General features: G+C 44.2%; 1 protein-coding gene across 1 annotated transcript; it reads left to right on the top strand.

The window, feature by feature from the left end:
- Positions 1-4117: 4117 nt before the first annotated feature.
- LOC147454054 (uncharacterized) lies at positions 4118-7497 on the top strand. The gene is made up of 11 exons (XM_086516053.1): positions 4118-4595; positions 4774-4923; positions 5278-5375; positions 5511-5601; positions 5754-5839; positions 5925-5946; positions 6075-6089; positions 6210-6231; positions 6363-6406; positions 6594-6680; positions 7204-7497. Exons 1-11 carry the CDS (start codon positions 4203-4205, stop codon positions 7351-7353), a joined length of 1158 nt encoding a protein of 385 aa, XP_086372179.1. The 5' UTR covers positions 4118-4202; the 3' UTR covers positions 7354-7497.
- Positions 7498-18948: the final 11451 nt, after the last annotated feature.

The following is an 18948-nucleotide window of genomic DNA, read 5'->3' as shown; positions in this document are numbered from 1 at the left end:
CCTCTTCACAAAATCTCTCCTCCTCTTAGTAGCCATGGCCATCATTAATGATGTGGCATTTTGAGCTATTTTTTTATCTTTTTACCCTTTTATGACCATTTTTGGTCATTTTTAGCCCAAAAATACCCTTTTTGTCTGAATAAATCTCAAACGCGCCGGGAAAATCCCTAAAATTATGGAAAATACCTTTGGACTCAAAATACATGCTAAAGCTCATTTTTCTACTTACGAAGCACTTTAGACACATCATTTTATAGCTGCACATGAAACTTGTTATTTTGGACCAAGATCGCCCGCATTAAACTTTCTAGGTGAAATGAGTGTGCCATCCCAATGCACTTAACATATGTACATTTCCAAAACAAATTGGGCATAATTATATGTGATGAAAGACGTTGGTTAAGTCAAAGTTGATCGGTGCTAGGAAGTGAATAATGCATTGCTATGGGCGTCTACAGGTCCAAACTACACTGTTAAAATCGGGCAAGAGGAAGATTGCTAAAATGTATGTTTAAGGTGGTTCTTTAGGTCAAGAGGACTCCAAAATGATCCAACCATGTTGGAGGATCGAGGTTTCCAAAGTGCTGGGATTGTGTCTGAGAATGTGATGTTCGAGTGCTCTACATGTCAATCCAGATGGCTCATCAAACAAAGCTATGGTGTGGAAGATATCACAATTCAAAGTTGAAAGGCTTTGCAAATCCCTCAATGGATAGGGCAGGTGCATACGGGTGGTCAGAGCTACTATCAAGGGATAGGATTGAAGTTCTCGAGGTGTCTACTTCAACGTGGTGCTTTCGAGTCTTTCGGGATCCTCAATTAGAGTTCAAATGGGCAAGTTATGGCCAATTAAGATTTTTTTGGGGACCAGGTGTGTGGTAGTTTGACCACCTTGGTAGGCATGCAATCAAAATATTTTTGGCCTTGCCAACCAGGAAGAGGTAGTGTGCACTATGTGGAGTTGGTCAAATTTGATGGCTCATCAGTTAGAGCTACGGTTGCCAAGATACGGCTCGTCAAATTTGGATGCAGTTGCTAGAGGGACGATGCCAGATGGTTTTTGCCCGTTTTCCAGGTGTCAGTTTGCGACCTTACAAGAGAGAGAAGGTGACGGTGTTTGCATGGGTTGAAGTCAATAAGGAGGACGTTTGACTAGGTTTGGTGGCTCGAGCACTGAGCCTGTGAGCAAGGAATGGCATGCAATTCAAAGAGGGTACAAGAAAACTTTTTTAGAGCCTTCAAGTGGAAATTTCTAAGGGCTTTTGAGGGTGTGATCACCACAAGCTTCCATGTGGCTCTAGAGTAGTCCCATATGCGGGCGCTCGGGCAAGTTTCAAGAGTATATAGGCTAAAACATGCCCCTTCATTGTATGCATAAGAGGGGAGAGAGAGAGAGAGAGAGAGAGAGAGAGAGAGAGAGAGAGAGAGAGAGAGAGAGAGAGAGAGAGAGAGAGAGAGAGAGAGAGAGAGAGAGGAGAGAGAGAGAGAGAGAGAGAGAGAGAGAGAGAGAGAGAGAGAGAGAGATCCTCTCAGGTGGTCATGGTGGGTGTCGGTTGGAGTAACAGGATCCTCTAGCATGTTAGCTACTTCCAGTAAATCTAAATGGCTTAGTCTCTTTGAGAAGTGAGCATTGGTGGACCTGTGGGGGAGGTTGGCCAATGGAACAACACACCGGGATTCACATACATCAGTCTTCAATATTATGCACGGATAGCTTCTCGGCTTGACATATGTTACTACTCCCAACAAGCCGACCGGATTCCATCGCTATTAGATATGAAAGTGGTAGCCTCTCAATGTTTTCTAGATCACTTGCCAATCTCGATCACACTCAAAAAAACCAAAGAAGAAGGACAACACCCGTAAGGGACCAAGAAGCTAATCCTAAGATGTGTGCACCTATCCAAAGACTTTCTTTTCAGAGGCTCAAAAAATAAGCCCATGTAGGTTACCCCAAAGCGTGGGACTCTTTCACCAAAAGCATTCAGAAAGTGATCAAAACCACATGCCCCAGATTGAAGAAATCTTGGGAGGAGAAACACAAGTAATTGGACGATGAAGTTGAACAACGTACCTCTAAGAAAAATGAGGGAACATCCTTTGAAGCTAAACACAAAAGGTGGCTATAGGCCAAAATCGACCTGGTAGAACTACAACTTGAAAAACTCAAAAAAGCCAGACTATTATTCAAGGAAACCAACCGAAAGCTTGAGTAGGTTAATCAAGCTCACTTATTTAGGGCATTAAAGGTCGAAAGTGGATGGAGCCTGGTCCACCTTCTAGTAGACGAGGAGGAAAATGAGATGAAGGATCAAGGAAAAATGGCTAAGGTGATGCTTGTTCACTTAAGCCAAATCATAGGCCAATCAAAAAGCCAATCTGCCGAAGTAGAGGAAGGGAGGGACAATCTCTTGAGGAGTGTCAAGAAAACAGTGGTACAATCAGAAGCTAATCTCTTGGAGAATCCCTTCACTGAAGAATTCTTCTTCATGCTAAAGAGTTAGGCAAAGAGAAATTCCTTGGGTGGGATGATCTGACTACAGAGGAGTTCTTCGAATTTTGGGAGGATCTAAAGTCCCTGATCATGCAAACGGCCAATCGGGCCTGATCAATGGACCTCTAGACTTTGGTATTAATAGGAACCTCATCAAACGCATCCTGAAGCAAATCTGTGGTGCCCAACTAAAACACTGGAGTCTAGCAGCCCATAACCATGATCTCAATACCTTACAAAATATTGACAAGTTAATTGTCCTAGGACTATTTTCCCTCAAGGCTTGTCACTAGCTTGAAGAACCTTTTTACAATATCTTGGTGAATACAATAGGTACATTCACCATTATGAGTTTTGGGGGAAAAAAAAGGAAGTGTCTTCGAGGCTTCATGTACATCCAAAGCCAAAGATGCAGTGGAAAATGTTTTTACTTTCTTTTTCGAACTCACAATTGTGAGTGTATGTATTGACTTATCCATAAAGAAATGTACAAAGTAACCTCAAGCTCATGTCTAGCCTCTAGCCTGGAGAGATCATGCAATACATTAAAAAACTACAAAGCCCAAGAGAAAGGCGAGCCATTGCCCAAGATCCCTTGTGCATTGTTAGTGAGTTGTGGTCATGATGTTGACGAGAATTGCTCAATTTCACTCATTTGAGTTCTTTCTTTTTGCAACGGTAATAATCACTTCCCTCTTTCTTGGATAATCTCTATGAAGCTAGCCATTAAGAGGTCATTTTTGAATGCCTTGTAGTTTTTGGGCTTCCAAGCTTGCTAAAAGTAGTGGTATCTAGCGATTTGTGTACATATTAGATGCTCTTATCTTTTCATCACCTTACCTCTAACATTTAATGGCTTAGTAACTTGTGTGTAGGAGAAAATAGCATGAACATAGTGAGCACCCAGGGGATTTACTGTGTTTTTTCGTATGGTACCACGTGAGTGTATAAGAGGGGGGGTTTTGGATTTTTTACATAAACGTATACAATAGGGGTAGCCCTTCATTATTTCATACTCATATCATATACATAAGGGAGGAGGCATAGGGGGGGGGGGAGGGTTATCACATACTATGTGTGTGTGTAACACATATGTATGTCTTTCACACATACATACACATCGTACAAATAAAGTATTACACACGAACACACACATATCTACATACATACATATACATTCACATTCACATTCACCATGGCTACGTTGCATCACTCATCTATACTAGTATAAAAGGGGGAGGGATTCCGGTTCTCCCCCCCCCCCCCCCCCCCCCGACACGCATCAACAGGAGCTTGCTTCGGCAGTGCACTATGTAGTCATCAGTCGCATAGGCGTGCACACAGCTAGAGAGAGAGAGAGAGAGATACAAAAATTGTGATGTATTTTGATCCATGCATCAGCAATGAGCTAGATGCAAAAGCATTTTCAATCCTCCAGTGTTACGACTCCCCTTTTTGGAAAGCATTTCGGGACCCTCCACCTCTCCTCGGCCTCTTGATACTAGCTCATTTTCATGTTCCGAGGCCTCAAGGGCTCTGAGCTGACGAGAGGCCTCCGGTGTGGGAAGGCCCTTTGGTGGAGAGGGGCATTGAGTATTTGATTGGGGTTGCTGTGCGAGAATGCCCTCTCGTGGCTTTACGATGGGTAGGTCGTGAGGTCGGATGTGAAAGCATCCTACAGACGCCTAGGGGATTAAGGCCCAAACGCATGCATAAGCAATCATTAACGAGCCTTCAGGTTCGCTGCCGTTACACAGAGATAGGGGAAACTCCATCGACTCGGCCGCGAGCTCGTGCGCCGGGTCATCAGTCTTCATGCTTGCACAGTGGCAGGCAGTGCTTGCGCCCTGCGGGGTCACCATTAGCCGTGGGCCTACCCAAGTGCCGGGGGCACGAGTTGTTTCATCGCTGCACAGGAGCAGGTCGCATGGTAGCAAACACCGCCCTCAACTCAGCAGGTTTGGGGCTGCAGGCCATAGAGCTACGCCCTCATTACCACAGGCTTTTCGGGTGTGCATCCAGCAGACCTGCCACTCAGTGGGGGCTTCTTTTTGATTCCATAATTGGTTGCTCCCTGGATTGGTCTGCATTCATCATACAGGTGCAGGTCGGGGCAGCCTACAGTAGGTTGTGCCTAGGTTATCACAGGCGGCTCCACCTCGAGCTCATGCGTTAAGGCAGTCCCATAGAGGGGGTTGCGCGCATTTGAATTTTCAAGCCTTGCACGGCCTGTTGGAGACGTAGGTTAGTCCAACCGGGGGTTGTGTGGATTCTACCAGCTTACATGGGTTGAAGCAGGAGCAGACCCCGCTAGGGCTGCCTCTATTTTTATTCGGCAGGTCATTCCTTGCACCCTGCAGGGTACTCTATTTTGCGCAGACAATCAAGCCAGAGCGCACTGCATTATGTATTTGGAGCAGTTTGGACAGGTTCAGAATCAGGCTAGCGGGTGCAAGGCTTCTCCTTTACATTGTGCTTTAAGGTCTATGCCCGCAGTGGGCTGTGGTTGGGTGATTACCCTCTGTGGGTTGTGGTTATTTGGATCTCCACCTGGTCTTTGCTGAGCCAGAGTGTCGAGACGGTTTTGAGGCTTTTCAACTAATCTCTCGAGTGAGACTCGATCCCCTTTTGTTGTATGCCAGGAAGGGTGAGCCTTGGTGCTCCGAACCCTATTGTACTCCTTTTTGTTTGAGCCGACTTGGCTCCCCGAGTTCGAGGTGAGTTACCCCTCACTCGTGGGATATGTATTGAGTCGGATTTACTGGTGACGCCGGCCACTATAGACCCGGCGTTGGTTTGCTCTTGGGCTCGTTTTGAGCCCGTGTTCAGTGTATTGTGCCTCCTTATGCTATGTATGCACCTGGGGGTTAACATCCAGGAGGTAATCTCATTGACTATCAAGATGAAGTTCTGCACGCATTGCTAGCATTCAGATTTGGTCAAAGCATCTTTGCCATATATGGCTAGAAGAAATATGTACTATTTTGAAGTTGCTTTTTCACAATGAATTTGTCAGTGCCGTTGCTTTCCATGTTGTCAAGAGGCTCCGATTGCTCGCCAAGTCTGGAAGAACATTACTTATCTCAATTCATCAGCCAGGTAGTGAGGTTTTTGAGCTCTTTGATCACTTATGCCTACTCTCTTCTGGCCAAACAGTCTACTTTGGTGAATGATTGAAAGCACAAGAGGTAAATCCTAAACATGAAAAAAATGGAAGTGTGTGGTCGCCAACAGAGTTATTCAAAATGGTCTGTTGTAGTTTTTTGATGATGCTAGATTTTCTTACCCTCCTTTTCAGAATCCCTCCGACCATTTCTTATGGGTTATCAATTTGACTTTGAAGAGGTATTATTCCTGTTTGCCATGTGACTAAGTTTTTCTTGACATATTGCTAATGAAGACCAAGCCATGCGCTTTTCATGTGTGCTAGACAAAAGATGAGGAACTGGGGAGTGAAACACTCACAAATTCGCACAGAGCTTAGACTCTTATTGGAGCCTATGCGAACTCAGATATGAAGAAGGCGGTGGCTATAACAACACAACAAGTACAGTGAAAGGTGTTGGCTGTAACAACACAGCAAGTACAACAAAAGGTTTGCTTACGTCGAATGTAGAATTGTAGCATTTGCTGACATGACGAATCTTAGCATTTGCTATCTTCTACATTATAGTATTGCATGATTTATGACATCTTGATGTTTAATTGCTTCCAGGGAGGAGAGCCAATAGGGAAAAGTGATCTTGGCAAAGCAAGCACCTTGAAACAGCCCTCTACCTTACATCAAGATCCTTCACAAACATGAGAAGAGACATTGCATACTACTGGTTCCGTTTGTTTATGTATACAATGTTGTCAATCTGTGTAGGCACAATCTACTTCAAACTGGGCCAATATTTTGATGACATTCAGGTAAGAGGTTAAAATTTGTGGTGCATATCCACTCTTGTATTTGTGCAAATGCTTACATCATTCGTATGCATCACATCTGGACACTCATTTACGCAATAGATGAACATAGTTTACTTGTACATAAATACATTGGATGCATCTTAATGCAATTATTTTACACTCATGAGTTAATCTTTCTGAAGTGTAGGCAAGGCCTGGCCAATTTATTTTCGTGACCGCATTCTTGACTTTTATGGGGGTTGCAAGATTTCCATCGTTCATTGAGGATATGAAGGTACCATTTCTAATTAGTGCCTTTGCACTTGCTTCTTTTGTGTTGAATAAGGGTTAACTTGATTTTCTTGTAATACAAGATATTCATTTGGGAGCGTTTGAATGGGCACTATGGTGTGGCAGTCTTTGTGATGGCAAATTTTTTATCCGCCTTTCCATTTGTACTCTTGCTGGCTGTCATCCCAGGAACCATCCTGTACACAATCACCCCCTTGCATCCAGGTTTTGACCACTTCATATGCTTTAGTGTCACTCTCATAGACACCCTTTCTGTTGAGGAGGGGCTACTTATGGCGGTTGCAAGCGTAGCGACTATTAGTCATGGCTGGCAGCATTGTCAAGACAAAGTTTTCCAAGTGTGGGATCATGGAGTCCTCTAAATATCAACTTGCCTAGAACAATGTTGTAAAGCTTACATAGGTCTAAGTCCCATGTCTGCATTCTTAACACTTTGGTCTAGTAAAGTGTAGGATGCTCGTTCTCTAGTAGCTTATTAGCCGGCACCATAACTGTGTATGCTCTAGTCTATGATGCAGGATAAGTGGACCACTAAGGTAGCAACTAGGAAGGAAGAGATGGATCAGCAGGGGCTATTTGAATGTAGGCCACAGATGGCCGTTGGATTCCCCCTCGACGAGGCGGATTACAAGAGGATGCGAGATATGTCGGCATGAGTGGAACAGCATGTTGGGGCAGTCTATGGATGGCCGATGGGTTCCCTCTCGACAAAGCGGGCTGTCCACTGAGTGGGAGCGCAACATGAGTGCGCATGAGAATAGCCAGGGTGGTAGAGACCAAATCACTATGACAGGGCGATGCAATGAAAAGCGTGGCATAATTTTTTGTGGTTTTTGCAAAGCATGTGTGGTGGTGCTCAAGAAGGCATGGAAGGAAGAGACGGCGAATGTGATACACGCACCACATTGCGAGAGGGCGGAATCCGGTGAGCACCAGCCTGCGTTTGATTCGAGTTGCTACTTGCTTGGCGAGTGATTATGCACATGTTCCTACTCATTAGCCGGTGCTGTCTAAGATGGAATTACTAGACATCAAGCAGCGGGGCAGCAAATGAACGATATTTGTATATCGACCAACAAGACAGTGAGGTGAAGAGTCACTCAACAATGTGGGGATTGCAATCGAGCGACTTCAATTGGCTGATTGCTTGGACTGAGTTTATGAGGTGGATACCTCCTCGTCACAGAAGTTGTGAATCCACAAACAGGTGCAAAAGGCAGCCAAGTCGATGCCAAGTTTTGGGACGTGGTATGCATCGAGCACGCCATTGATCCCACGGGGTCATACAGCGGTGACGCTGATGTGCAACTTGAGAGAGTGAATGTGTACTACAACGAGGCAAGTTGTGGGTGCTATGTGCCTCACGTCATGCCCATGGATCTGGAGCCAGGTACTATGGCTAGTGTTCAAACGGGCCCCTATGGGCAGATCTTCCGCCCTGATAACTTTGTCTTTGGCTAGTCCGGAGCTGTCGTCTGAGTCCTGACTGTGGAGCTGGCATCCGAGTTCCGACTTCTTCCACTGCAGCCGCCAACTCTGTTGACTCCCTGAGCCTCTCATTGCCTGTCCGATGCACTAAATCGGCTTTTAGATCATAGTTTGAAGCATCTATCGGTAGTCACACTAAATCTTGTCACATTTTGTCAATTTTTTTCAAGGCAAGCTCGGAAGTTAGCCTAGATTTTGCAAGTTAGTGATACCAACAATTTTGGGTGGTAGTGTTGTATTAACTCAATAAAGAATGTACTTAATCTCAAACTGGATGTGTGACATCATAGCGTTAAAGATTTTAAGATCGTTAGTTTCCTTTACATGTAGTTACAAATTCTATAGTCTCAATTTCCCACATGGTCATATGGCTTGACTGGGTGTGTCTAACATACCTTGGGTCTATGTGACACATACACAATGTTTTTATTTTGTATATAATTACAAATATAGACACTTCTAGCATACCTTTGGTCTATGTGTCACACATACACAATGTCTTTATTTTGTATATAATTACAAATATAGTCTCAATTTGTCACATGGTCATATGGCTTGATCGGGTGTGCCATCTTGAGCTATCGATTTTTACCTTCAGTTCTTCTAGCTATCTATATGGCTTGATCGGGTCTCTTGAGCTATCCATTCTTACCAAATGTGTAGTTGTGCCTCTTTTTACGATAAAAAACGTCATATTTTAAGATCATTAGTTTCTTTTACATGTAGTTACAAATTCTATAGTCTCAATTTTCCACACGGTCATATGGCTTGATCGGGTGTGTTATCTTGAGCTATAGTTTTTTGCTAAGACACGTCTAGCATACCTTGGGTCTATGTGTCATACCACCACTTTGAAGTTAGATTACTTTGACTCTATTGAAAATGTGTTTGATTTTAACGTGTAAGATAATCCTTTAAATCCCAAGTGGGAGCCTAAGATAAGGTGGACAGTTTTTTTGGAAAAAGAAATTATGTGATGAAAATCCCATGTGGGATCCCAAGAGAAGGGTATACTGATTTTTTTTTAGAAAGAGGTCTCCGTACAAAGGAGACTCTGGTGAATTTTTAAGATTTATATTTTATGTACAAATTCAAAATTAGATACAGATGGTGCTGTTTTAAAAGTTGCATTTTGCTTAAGCATAGGTGTGCGTTTTTGTTCAAAAAGATTAATCTTTTAATGGGTTGTTTTGTAATGTTTTTTGATTTGATGAGTGAAGTTTTTCATGGTTGTTTAAGAGTATGCATTATTTGTTATTTAGAGAACAATCCATTTCATATGTGTGCCTTAAATCCCACGTGGGAAGCCTACTAAGTAGCTGACTAGTATCATTATGTTTTGAGATTGAGATTTGTCTCAGTTTACAAGGCAAATGCTATTTGTTTTTTGACAAATTACATTGAAATGATTGGTTTATTTTAATTTAGTATTAATTGTATTTGTTGCTTTTCATGTTTTTTCCTCTTAACATCTATTGCAAATGAAAACACACTACAATGTACACTTCTATTCATTTGCACTTGAACTTATATTTTTGCAAAAGCATGTGCTTCTAAAATTGTTATGTTACTAGTATACATAAAATATTGGGTCATTACATTCCGTACGAAATCCATATGAGGGGGGATGGCTCATTGCGAGAATGTCCATATCTTGTCCGTATGTAGGGGGGTAGGTTAGCAAGTAAGATACCGTACATAGGGGGTTTCTCAAATTTTGATGCACGCAGGTGACATCCCCCCATCACTAATAGTGAATCCCCCGGGAGTGAGCATTTTATTAGAATAGATTCCTAATGAGCATAACAAGAGTGCTTGGGTGGAGAGAGCAACAAAAGGTATAACACCAAGTTAGATAGCATGAACAATACTTCAAAAGAGAGAGAAATTAAGCTACTCACAACAATTGAGAACTAGATTTACATGGAGCCGGTGGGATGGGGGAAATGAGAACACACACAGTACACAAAACTAGATGCCTCTCTATAGCCCAGCAGGTATCCAGCACCCCAAGACACACAGAATCACGTACACACGTACACCATCTGCCAACCTTCGCACCATGGACTCGCCTACAAGCAATCACGACTACCCACAGTCACACATGAGCACTTCAGCAATAAACCCACCAACAAACCATCATATCCCGACACCACTGGATGCATACAACTTCCCAATTTGTAAATGCATTCACACAAGGAGGCGACACACGCCTCGATCACCCACAAAAATAGCTCACTCAATCATCCCCTCCCTCCCTCTTTGCACACACACAACATGTCCAGAGCCAACGCTACCACGGACTCACTACACGAGATTAGAGGGAAATGACAATTGAATTCAAACCACTCATGACAACTACAAGCACTCTATGCATCACATAAAAAGCATCGAAATACAATGAGGGTATCACTTGGCGGCCACTTCCATGCAATGTGACTGTCCTCTCCCTTTACGACCTGGAGGCCTATGATGAGCTCTCTTTCATCCTTTGACTACGGCCCCTCGAGGCCTAGCTTGAGCATGACAACCCCTGCACCTTGTGTGCTTGCTTCGACGATGCTTCAACGAGCTCTCTCTTTAAGCTCCACCATGTTGCAGGTGCTCTCTCTCCTTTTCGTGTCTGAGAAAATGCGCCCCATCTCGGCCTCGACACTTGCTTGATGGCCACTAGCTTGGACTATCCCTGGCCCTGACTTATATCTGTGAGAACTTAGAGATTAACTTAAATGTGATTAATATTACTATTAATTAATATGCTAATGTTGAGACATAAGAGAGTGCAAGATAGAAATAGAGCAATGACAATAGATTGCACTTGAATGGAGAGTGAAGACCTTGTTACAAATGAGGGCAGCTAATGGGATTTATATACAAGTTGAGGGAGTGAGGATTATCCATCACATGTGAATTATAGGTAGGTGGGAATAGACACATGTTGAGACTTGCATAGGTAAAAGGGGTCCATGTGGGAATTAGGTGTAAGGACTTTGGGAAAAGAGGTAGGTGGAAAGAAGTCCACACTTAATAAAATCATAAGTTACTTTTACATCCCCCCTTAAGGGTGTACTTCTTGTTGTAGCTCATTGAGATTGATGAACAAAAAAGCTTTGTGCAGTAGCCATGTCGTAGATACATGCTATCCCCCCTCAATGAGAAGTTCATCCAGTGGGGATAAAACTCAAATTACGCGATGAGGCTGTTTGTTTAGAGGCGGGCACAGACTTGGTGAGAAAGCCTGTCCAATTTTCTGCAGATGGAACATACACTAGCTTGATGAATCCATTTGTGACTAATTCTTTTAAGAGATGGAAGCTTATCTTAATGTGTTTGAGCTTGGATGAGAAGGAAGGTGATTTTGTAAGTGCGATGGTAGACTGATTATCACAAAAAAGATTGATTAAATCAGTCGAGATATTGAAGGGTAGCTTCAGGTCGTTGATCAATTCAGAGATCCAAAGAACCTCGCGGGAGGCAAGAGCAGCAGCAATGTATTCCACTTCAATAGAAGAACTTGCAATAGAACATTGTCGTTTGGTTTTCCAAGGGATAGGACCACAAGCCAAAGTGAATACATAGCCTCCTGTAGAAAAACATCGAGGGTCGTCGCCATCCCAGTTTGGCATCAACATATCTTGAAATAGAGATGGGGCTAGAGGGTCGTAATAGTAAGTGAGGGCATAGTGTTGAGTGGTGAGTAAGTAGAGAAGGGTGCGCTTCGGGCTTGCTTGTGTACTTTACAGGGCTTTGACATAGTGCGAGAGAGGATATGGCCTGTGTAGCAAAGATCGCAACGGGTGCAAGAGATAAGATAACGTAATTGTCCGCAGAATTTTGGGAAATGAAAGGATGGGCAGTAGAGTGCATCAGTGTGAGTGTAATCATGAAATTCAGGAGCAAGCTTGTGCTTAACAGGCAAAGGGGTAAACTCAGGGGTTGAAGAGGACATACCATAGAAGAGGAGGAGTTCTTCAATGTATTTGGATTGAGATAATTGGATAAATTTACCTACTGGATCTCTTATGACTTCAATGCCGAGAAAATAAGTCATAGGTCCTTTGTCGGTTACTGGGAATTCATGAGAGATGCAATCAATTGCTTGTAGCAACATGTACTTTGATGTGCCAAGAAGAGGAATGTCATCCACAAAGAGGCCTAAGATAGCCATGCCTTTAGAGGTCTACCATATGTAGATATTGTAGTATGCCATAAGACGTTCCCAACCACATTTGAGCAAGTAGTGGTGCATGCGGATGTACCACTCTTGTGCAGATTGTTTTAAGCCATAAATGGGCTTATGCAATTTACATACATAATCAGGGTGGTGAGGGTCTTCAAAATGAGGAGGTTGTAGAATATAGACGAGCTCTTGGAGCAAGCCATGTAAGAAGGCAGTTTTTTTATCAAGATGATGTAAAAGAAGATTAAACTTAGCAGCAAGTGCAATAAGAAGCCGAAATGCAGTCATACCCAGTACTAGCGAATAGGTGTCGAAGTAATCCACACCTTATGGTTGAGTGAAGCCGCGAGCGACAAGGCGTGCCTTGTAGCGATCAACTCAGCTGTTGGGGTGGTATTTCTTCTTTAATAGCCATTTGCAAGAGACAATGTTATGATTCTTAGGAGGTGGCACAAGCTCCCAAGTGTTAGCTTCTTTGAGGGCTTGGACTTCATCCAATATGGCAGCATGCCACTTGCTCGTGCAGCTAAATTGGTCCGAGCTAGGAGATGGTCTATGCCAAGCAGAGGCAGCATGTGAGTGCAGTGCAAAAGGCTAGGGCAGGTACCAAAGCCCTAGGCAGCCCAAGGATAGCGGAGGTGTATGCTCGAAGCGGTTTTTTAGGCCAAAGGTGTGCTGCAAAGAGCTAAGCATGGTGATGAACTACTGTGCCCGAGATGTGGGTTTTATGTGCTAGAATGTTGTCTTTAGTGTGCTCTACAAGCCGGTCCAGACGGCTCGTCAATTGGAGCCTTGGTGTGCAAGATATTGTAGTTTAAAGTTGAAGTGTGTAGCAGATCCCCGACAGACAGGGCAGCTGGGGACATGTGGCCCGGGATGATGTCGGTGTATATGCGTGTAGTGCTCGAGTTATGGAGCATGCCTGTCTTCTCGGATTGCAAATCGGAGCTGTGGATGGCAAGATATGGTCAGTTGAAGATTTTTCGGGGACCGGGTCTGTGCTCACTTGACCGCATTGGAGGATGCGCCATTTTGCAGTTTTTGGGCCTTGCCAAGGTTCTAGAGAGTAGCATGCATTATGCGTGTCAAGCAGAAGTTGACGGCTCGTGATTTTAAGGCCTGAGCATTGAGTTACAGTGTGGACAAGAAATGGAGCATTTGGCGATCAAGTATTTGCAGATGCATTTCCCGGTTTTTTGGCGGCCTCGGATGGCGGACTCAGGAAAGTCAAAGTGTGGAAAGTGTTGCATGGCACTAGACATACATGGTAAAGTTTTGGCATGGCTTCACGACACGAGGTTCCGATCAAGGAGCACATTATAGAGGTTGGGAGAAGAAGGCCAGAAAAGAGGTTTTTTTATATAAATATGTTTGGAGTTTTTTTTGGAGCTTATGTCCATGAGCCCTGGCAATGCCACGTGGCCGGGCGTATGAGCCCACATGCAGATGACGGAGGGACGGGCGCGCAATATGTATGCTGGGGCGTGGCCCCTTTGGAGAGTACACAGGGGAAGGAGCTTGCAACTCCGTGAAGCGTGGGCTATGGCGTGAGCGCGTTGGCGCTATGCAGGCCGAAATTGAGGAGGTTTTGGCAACGGCAGTTGGCGAGTGTGGCGGCGACGTGGTGGCACGCGCCAGGAGCGGTGGCGGAGTCCGGCAATTGGAGGTGGTGATGTGGAAGCCCCAGTGGGGACGGTCCCGCGGCCCGTAGAGGTCCAAAATTTTAAAGGAGAGAGGAAGGGGCAATAGCGATGTCGTTATTGCCTCCCCCCTCAGGCAAGGGGAAAGTCCCACCACAGCAAAGAGCAAAGCGAGTGAGAGTGAGAGAGTCTAAAAGAGCTTGCCATGTGTCGGAAAGAGGCCGAACATGCTAAAAATGGGTGCTCCCCTTCTATAAAGCAGTTTTTTTAATCATTTTGAGGGGCTTTTGTCGCCTTTTGAGGCTTGGGAGCCACAGGGAAAAGAGCCAAGGGTGGTTTTTTCTGCAGAGGGCCGAGAGGGCGCCTCCCCCTATGTAATTTGTGAAGCCGAGTGCGGCTATAGTGTTTTTTTTGAGCAAGGAGTGAGTTCCCCCATTGAAAACGGGCATTTCTTGTCGTGCTATTTCCTTTCCCCCCCCCCCCCTTCTCCTACTCTGTTCTGTTGCACGTGATGTCGGGTGTGTGATGGCGTGTGCGCCCCCCCGAAGAGTGTGTGTGCAGAGAGAGAGAGAGAGAGAGAGAGAGAGAGAGAGAGAGAGAGAGAGAGAGAGAGAGAGAGATGTTGAGATATCGAGCTCTACACCTTGAGCTGGCATCCACTACGGGTCTTGGCCGCTTACGACATTTACTCACTGGCGCGTTAGGTGACCGACACGGAGGATCTCTGCCAGTGATTCTACAGCTCGACTACACTTATAGTGCCAGCCTAGTACGCTTCTAGCGAGTTCACACTTAGTGACCGCATGTACATATGTGCTACTTTTCAGCTTTAGCACTTAGTCATTTTGTACTCTCTTTTCTGTGAAGAAGAAGAAGAAGATTTCCATCTCTGTGTGCTTTGTGCTTGTGTTGTGTAGCTCTCTTGCATCCTCATTCTTTACATGGTATCAGAGCCTGGTGCAGGCAAGAGAGGCTAAGAGAGCAAGAGCATCACAAGTTTCTGAACAGGTCTCCAAAGTGCAGTATAGAGAGATTTACTGTACAAGTACAGTGGTTGTATGTACGCTTGATTGTGGACACTCGTTGAGTGTAGAAAGTGCTACATGTACCACGATAGCAGGTTCAGCAGATTTGTAGGTTTTTGTAGATTGCAGCTATTTTGTCTTAGTGCTTCAAGATGTCTGACGGTTTCAGTCAGATTGTTACTGAGAAGCTTGAGAAAAATAACTACCCTGCATGGAAGTTCAGAATAACAAATTTCCTAAAAGGAAAAGGTTATTGGGACTATGTAGAAGGAGACAATGAAAAGGAACCAGAGATTCCCGAGGCAAATGCTACAACAAAACAAAGGAAAGCTTTAAGGGACTGGCAACAAGGCTAGAGCAAAGTGATGTATTGGCTTTCTATGAGCATCACAGATGGCATGATGGGCTATCTACAGGATGCTGAAACCCCCGCCATTGCATGGAGAAACTTAGGCAGAGTGTTCGAGGTGAACACCAAGGCCAGGAAGCTTCAACTACAGTCGGAGCTAAATCAGGTTAAGAGGAAAAACCTCTCAATCAATGATTATGCCTTGAAGATCAAGAGTATCATTGAGTCTCTTGGATCTATTAAAGTCTCAGTGGAAGACGATGACATTGTCCGTGCATGCTTGGATGGTCTAGGAGATGAGTATGTACATTTTAGGTCTTCCATGAATATAAGAGACGACATCCCCGTGTTCCAAGATTTGATTTCTATGCTTATTCTTGAGGAGAAGAACCTTGACACATCTTCTTCTCATGGCAGAAATAATTCTGAACAGGCCTTCTATTCTAACTCCAGCAGAGGTAGAGATAGAGGTCGTGGTCGAGGCCCAAGGGGTTGCAGGGGTCAATTTCTGGAAGGTCAATCAAATCAAAACAATACAGGTGGCAGGGGAAACTAGTCTCAAGGCAGGGGGAGTCAAAGAGGTCGTGGTGCAGGATCAAGCAGGCAGCAACATACTCCAGATAGCAGAGAATGTTGGACTTGTGGTGAAAGAGGCCACATGTCACGTGACTGTCCAAAGGGAAAAGCAAGTGGAAAGAGAGAACAGGGCAACTATGCATCTACTAGCAGAGATGCAGATGACAGCAAAAACGAGCGAATGTTTGTTATGCAGCATGTAATGAATACAATGACTGCAGAGAATTCCACCCAAGATGATGTTTGGTATGTGGATTCAGGTGCCTCTAATCACATGACGTCTCGTGGAGAGTGGTTTAGAGATATGCGCAAACCAGATGTGTCAGGCTATGTGCAGACAGGAGATGACACAGCTCACCCCATTGCTCATGTAGGGGACATACCTCTAAATACAAAGAGTTGGAAATCAAAGTACTTAGCAGATGTACTTCATGTCCCAAACATTACAAAGAATCTTGTTTCTGTTGGACAAATGGTTGAGCAGGGTTTGCAGGTTCGCTTGAATCCAAATGGCTGTTATGTAGAAGATTTCCAGAATGGCTGTAAGCTAATCATAGAGGGAAAATGTGTGGGCAGAATGTTTACGCTGAATGTAGACATGCCTGAGGTAAAAGCTGCATTATTTGCACAGGGCACAGGTGTTGTGTCTGATGTTGACATTTGGCACAAACGCATTGGCCATGTCAATGAGCAGAGATTGTGCAGCATGCAATCAAAACAAATTGTAAAAGGTTTGCCCAAATTCAAGGTGGATGGTATGCATAAAGTGTGTGTAGCATGCCAGTTTGGAAAACAGTCAAAGGGCTCATTTCCACATGAGCGCAATGTATGTAAAAAGCCACTTGAGGTGGTGCACACAGATGTTTGGGGTCCAACCGATACTGCAAGTATACATGGTTGCAGGTATTATGTCTCTTTCATTGATGACCATACAAGGAAAGTATGGGTCTACTTCATGGGTAACAAAAGTGAAGTGTTTGGTCACTTTCAAGACATCAAAGTCATGATTGAGAAGGAGACAGATATTCAAATCAAGACATTGAGGTCAGATGGAGGGGGAGAGTACTTCTCCAATGATTTTTCAGATTTTCTATGAATACATGGTATACGCAGGCAGTTTACATGCAGATATACTCCACAACAGAATGGGGTCGCAGAAAGGAAAAACAGGCACATTGCAGAGGTTGCACGTGCATTGATGAATGAGAAGAACATGCATCATCATTTCTGGGCTGAAGCCGTAAATACAATTGTGTACATTATGAACAGGACACCTACAGCTACGGTGCATGATGTAACACCTGAGGAAAATTTTACAGGTACAAAGCCTGATTTGACACACTTGAAAGTGTTTGGCTGCATAGCCTACGTGCATGTACCAGATGAGTTGCATAGGAAAGTGGATCCTAAAGTAGAAAAATGTATTCTTGTGGGATATTCCCTTGAACAAAAGGGGTACAGGTGCTACAATCCTACTACACGAGAATTACGAGTGAGCAGAGATGTAGTCTTTGATGAGATGAGCAGCTGATACAGTAATGCACATGGCACTATTGGGGCTGATGTAAAAGATGATGTGGTTGTACAAAATGTGAGGCCACAGTCACAAGTTTTGAGTGGACCACAAGAGTCCTCTTCTCGTGGCTCTGTTGAGAAACCATGGAATGGTAGACTACGTACGCAGGTTACTCCACCAGCAGGTACAGGGAATGTATCACAAAAAGGAAAGGAAGAGGTTGATGAACCTCCCTTTATGGCTGATGCATCATCAAGTTTTTCACATGTAGACATGGATTCGGATGGTTCTGAACAAAGTCTTGGTGAGGAATTTGGAATCCCGGCTGTCAGGACACCTGGTGTAAGGAAAGTACAAGAAGATGCTAGAGGGCAAAGGAGTGACCCAGGACCGCGCAGATCTAATAGAGTCAGAAATCCAGTTCAGAAATTGACTTATGATGGGTATCTAGTGCATCACCAAGCCTACATGGCTAAGGTGATACAGGATGTGGAGCCCACATGTTTTGAGGATGCAGTTGGAAATTGCATTGGGATGATGCAATGAATGAAGAGATGGCTGCATTGGAAGCAAACGACACATGGGAGTTGGTGCCATTGCCAAGTCGCAAGAAAGCTATTGGCTGTAAATGGGTGTATAAAACCAAGCATAAGGCTGATGGTAACATTGAGCGTCACAAGGCAAGGCTGGTCGCAAAGGGTTATGCAAAGACGTATGGCATAGACTATGAGGAGACCTTTGCTCCAGTGGCAAATATGACGACTATGAGAGCTGTCATAGCAGTGGCTGCATCTAGAGGATGGATTATGCATCAAATGGATGTAAAGAATGTCTTCTTGAATGGTGAGTTGCAAGAGGAAGTGTATATGGATCAGCCACCTGGTTATGTCAATCCAGGTTACCCAGATTATGTATGCAGACTTCTCAAAGCTTTGTATGGTTTGAAGCAGGGCTCTAGAGCATGGTATGACAGGATTGCCAAGTATCTTGTCAGTATTGGTTTTAGGAGAGCTCATACTGATCATTCACTCTATGTACGTGAGAGTGATGTGGGGATTGTGTTCATTACCATATATGTAGATGACCTTATTATTGTTGGTGACAATGCTATGGAGATTGACCATGTGAAGGGTCTTCTCAAACAGGAGTTTGAAATGAAAGATTTAGGCGAGTTGCGCTACTTTCTTGGCATTGAGGTGATCAGGACTCCAGAGGGTGTATGGCTATCACAGAGACAGTATGCTTTGGACATGTTGTCAAAGTATGGTATGGCTGATTGTAAGCCAATTTTTATTCCCTTGGATGTGAATGCAAAGCTGAGTGTAGAGAAGGGTGATGTTGTTGAGGATGTCAACATGTACAGGAAGATTGTGGGTAGTCTAATCTACTTGACTATCACGAGGCCAGACTTGAGCTACACAGTAGGCTTGGAGAGTTAGTTCATGCAACTTCCGAGGAAGCCACATTTGGATGGAGT

The sequence above is a fragment of the Adiantum capillus-veneris genome, chromosome 7 (assembly GCF_014529385.1).
Source record: "Adiantum capillus-veneris isolate H3 chromosome 7, ASM1452938v2, whole genome shotgun sequence".
Taxonomy (NCBI): domain Eukaryota; kingdom Viridiplantae; phylum Streptophyta; class Polypodiopsida; order Polypodiales; family Pteridaceae; genus Adiantum; species Adiantum capillus-veneris.
Note: the sequence above shows the minus strand (reverse complement) of the source record. Positions and strands in the feature narration are given on the sequence as shown.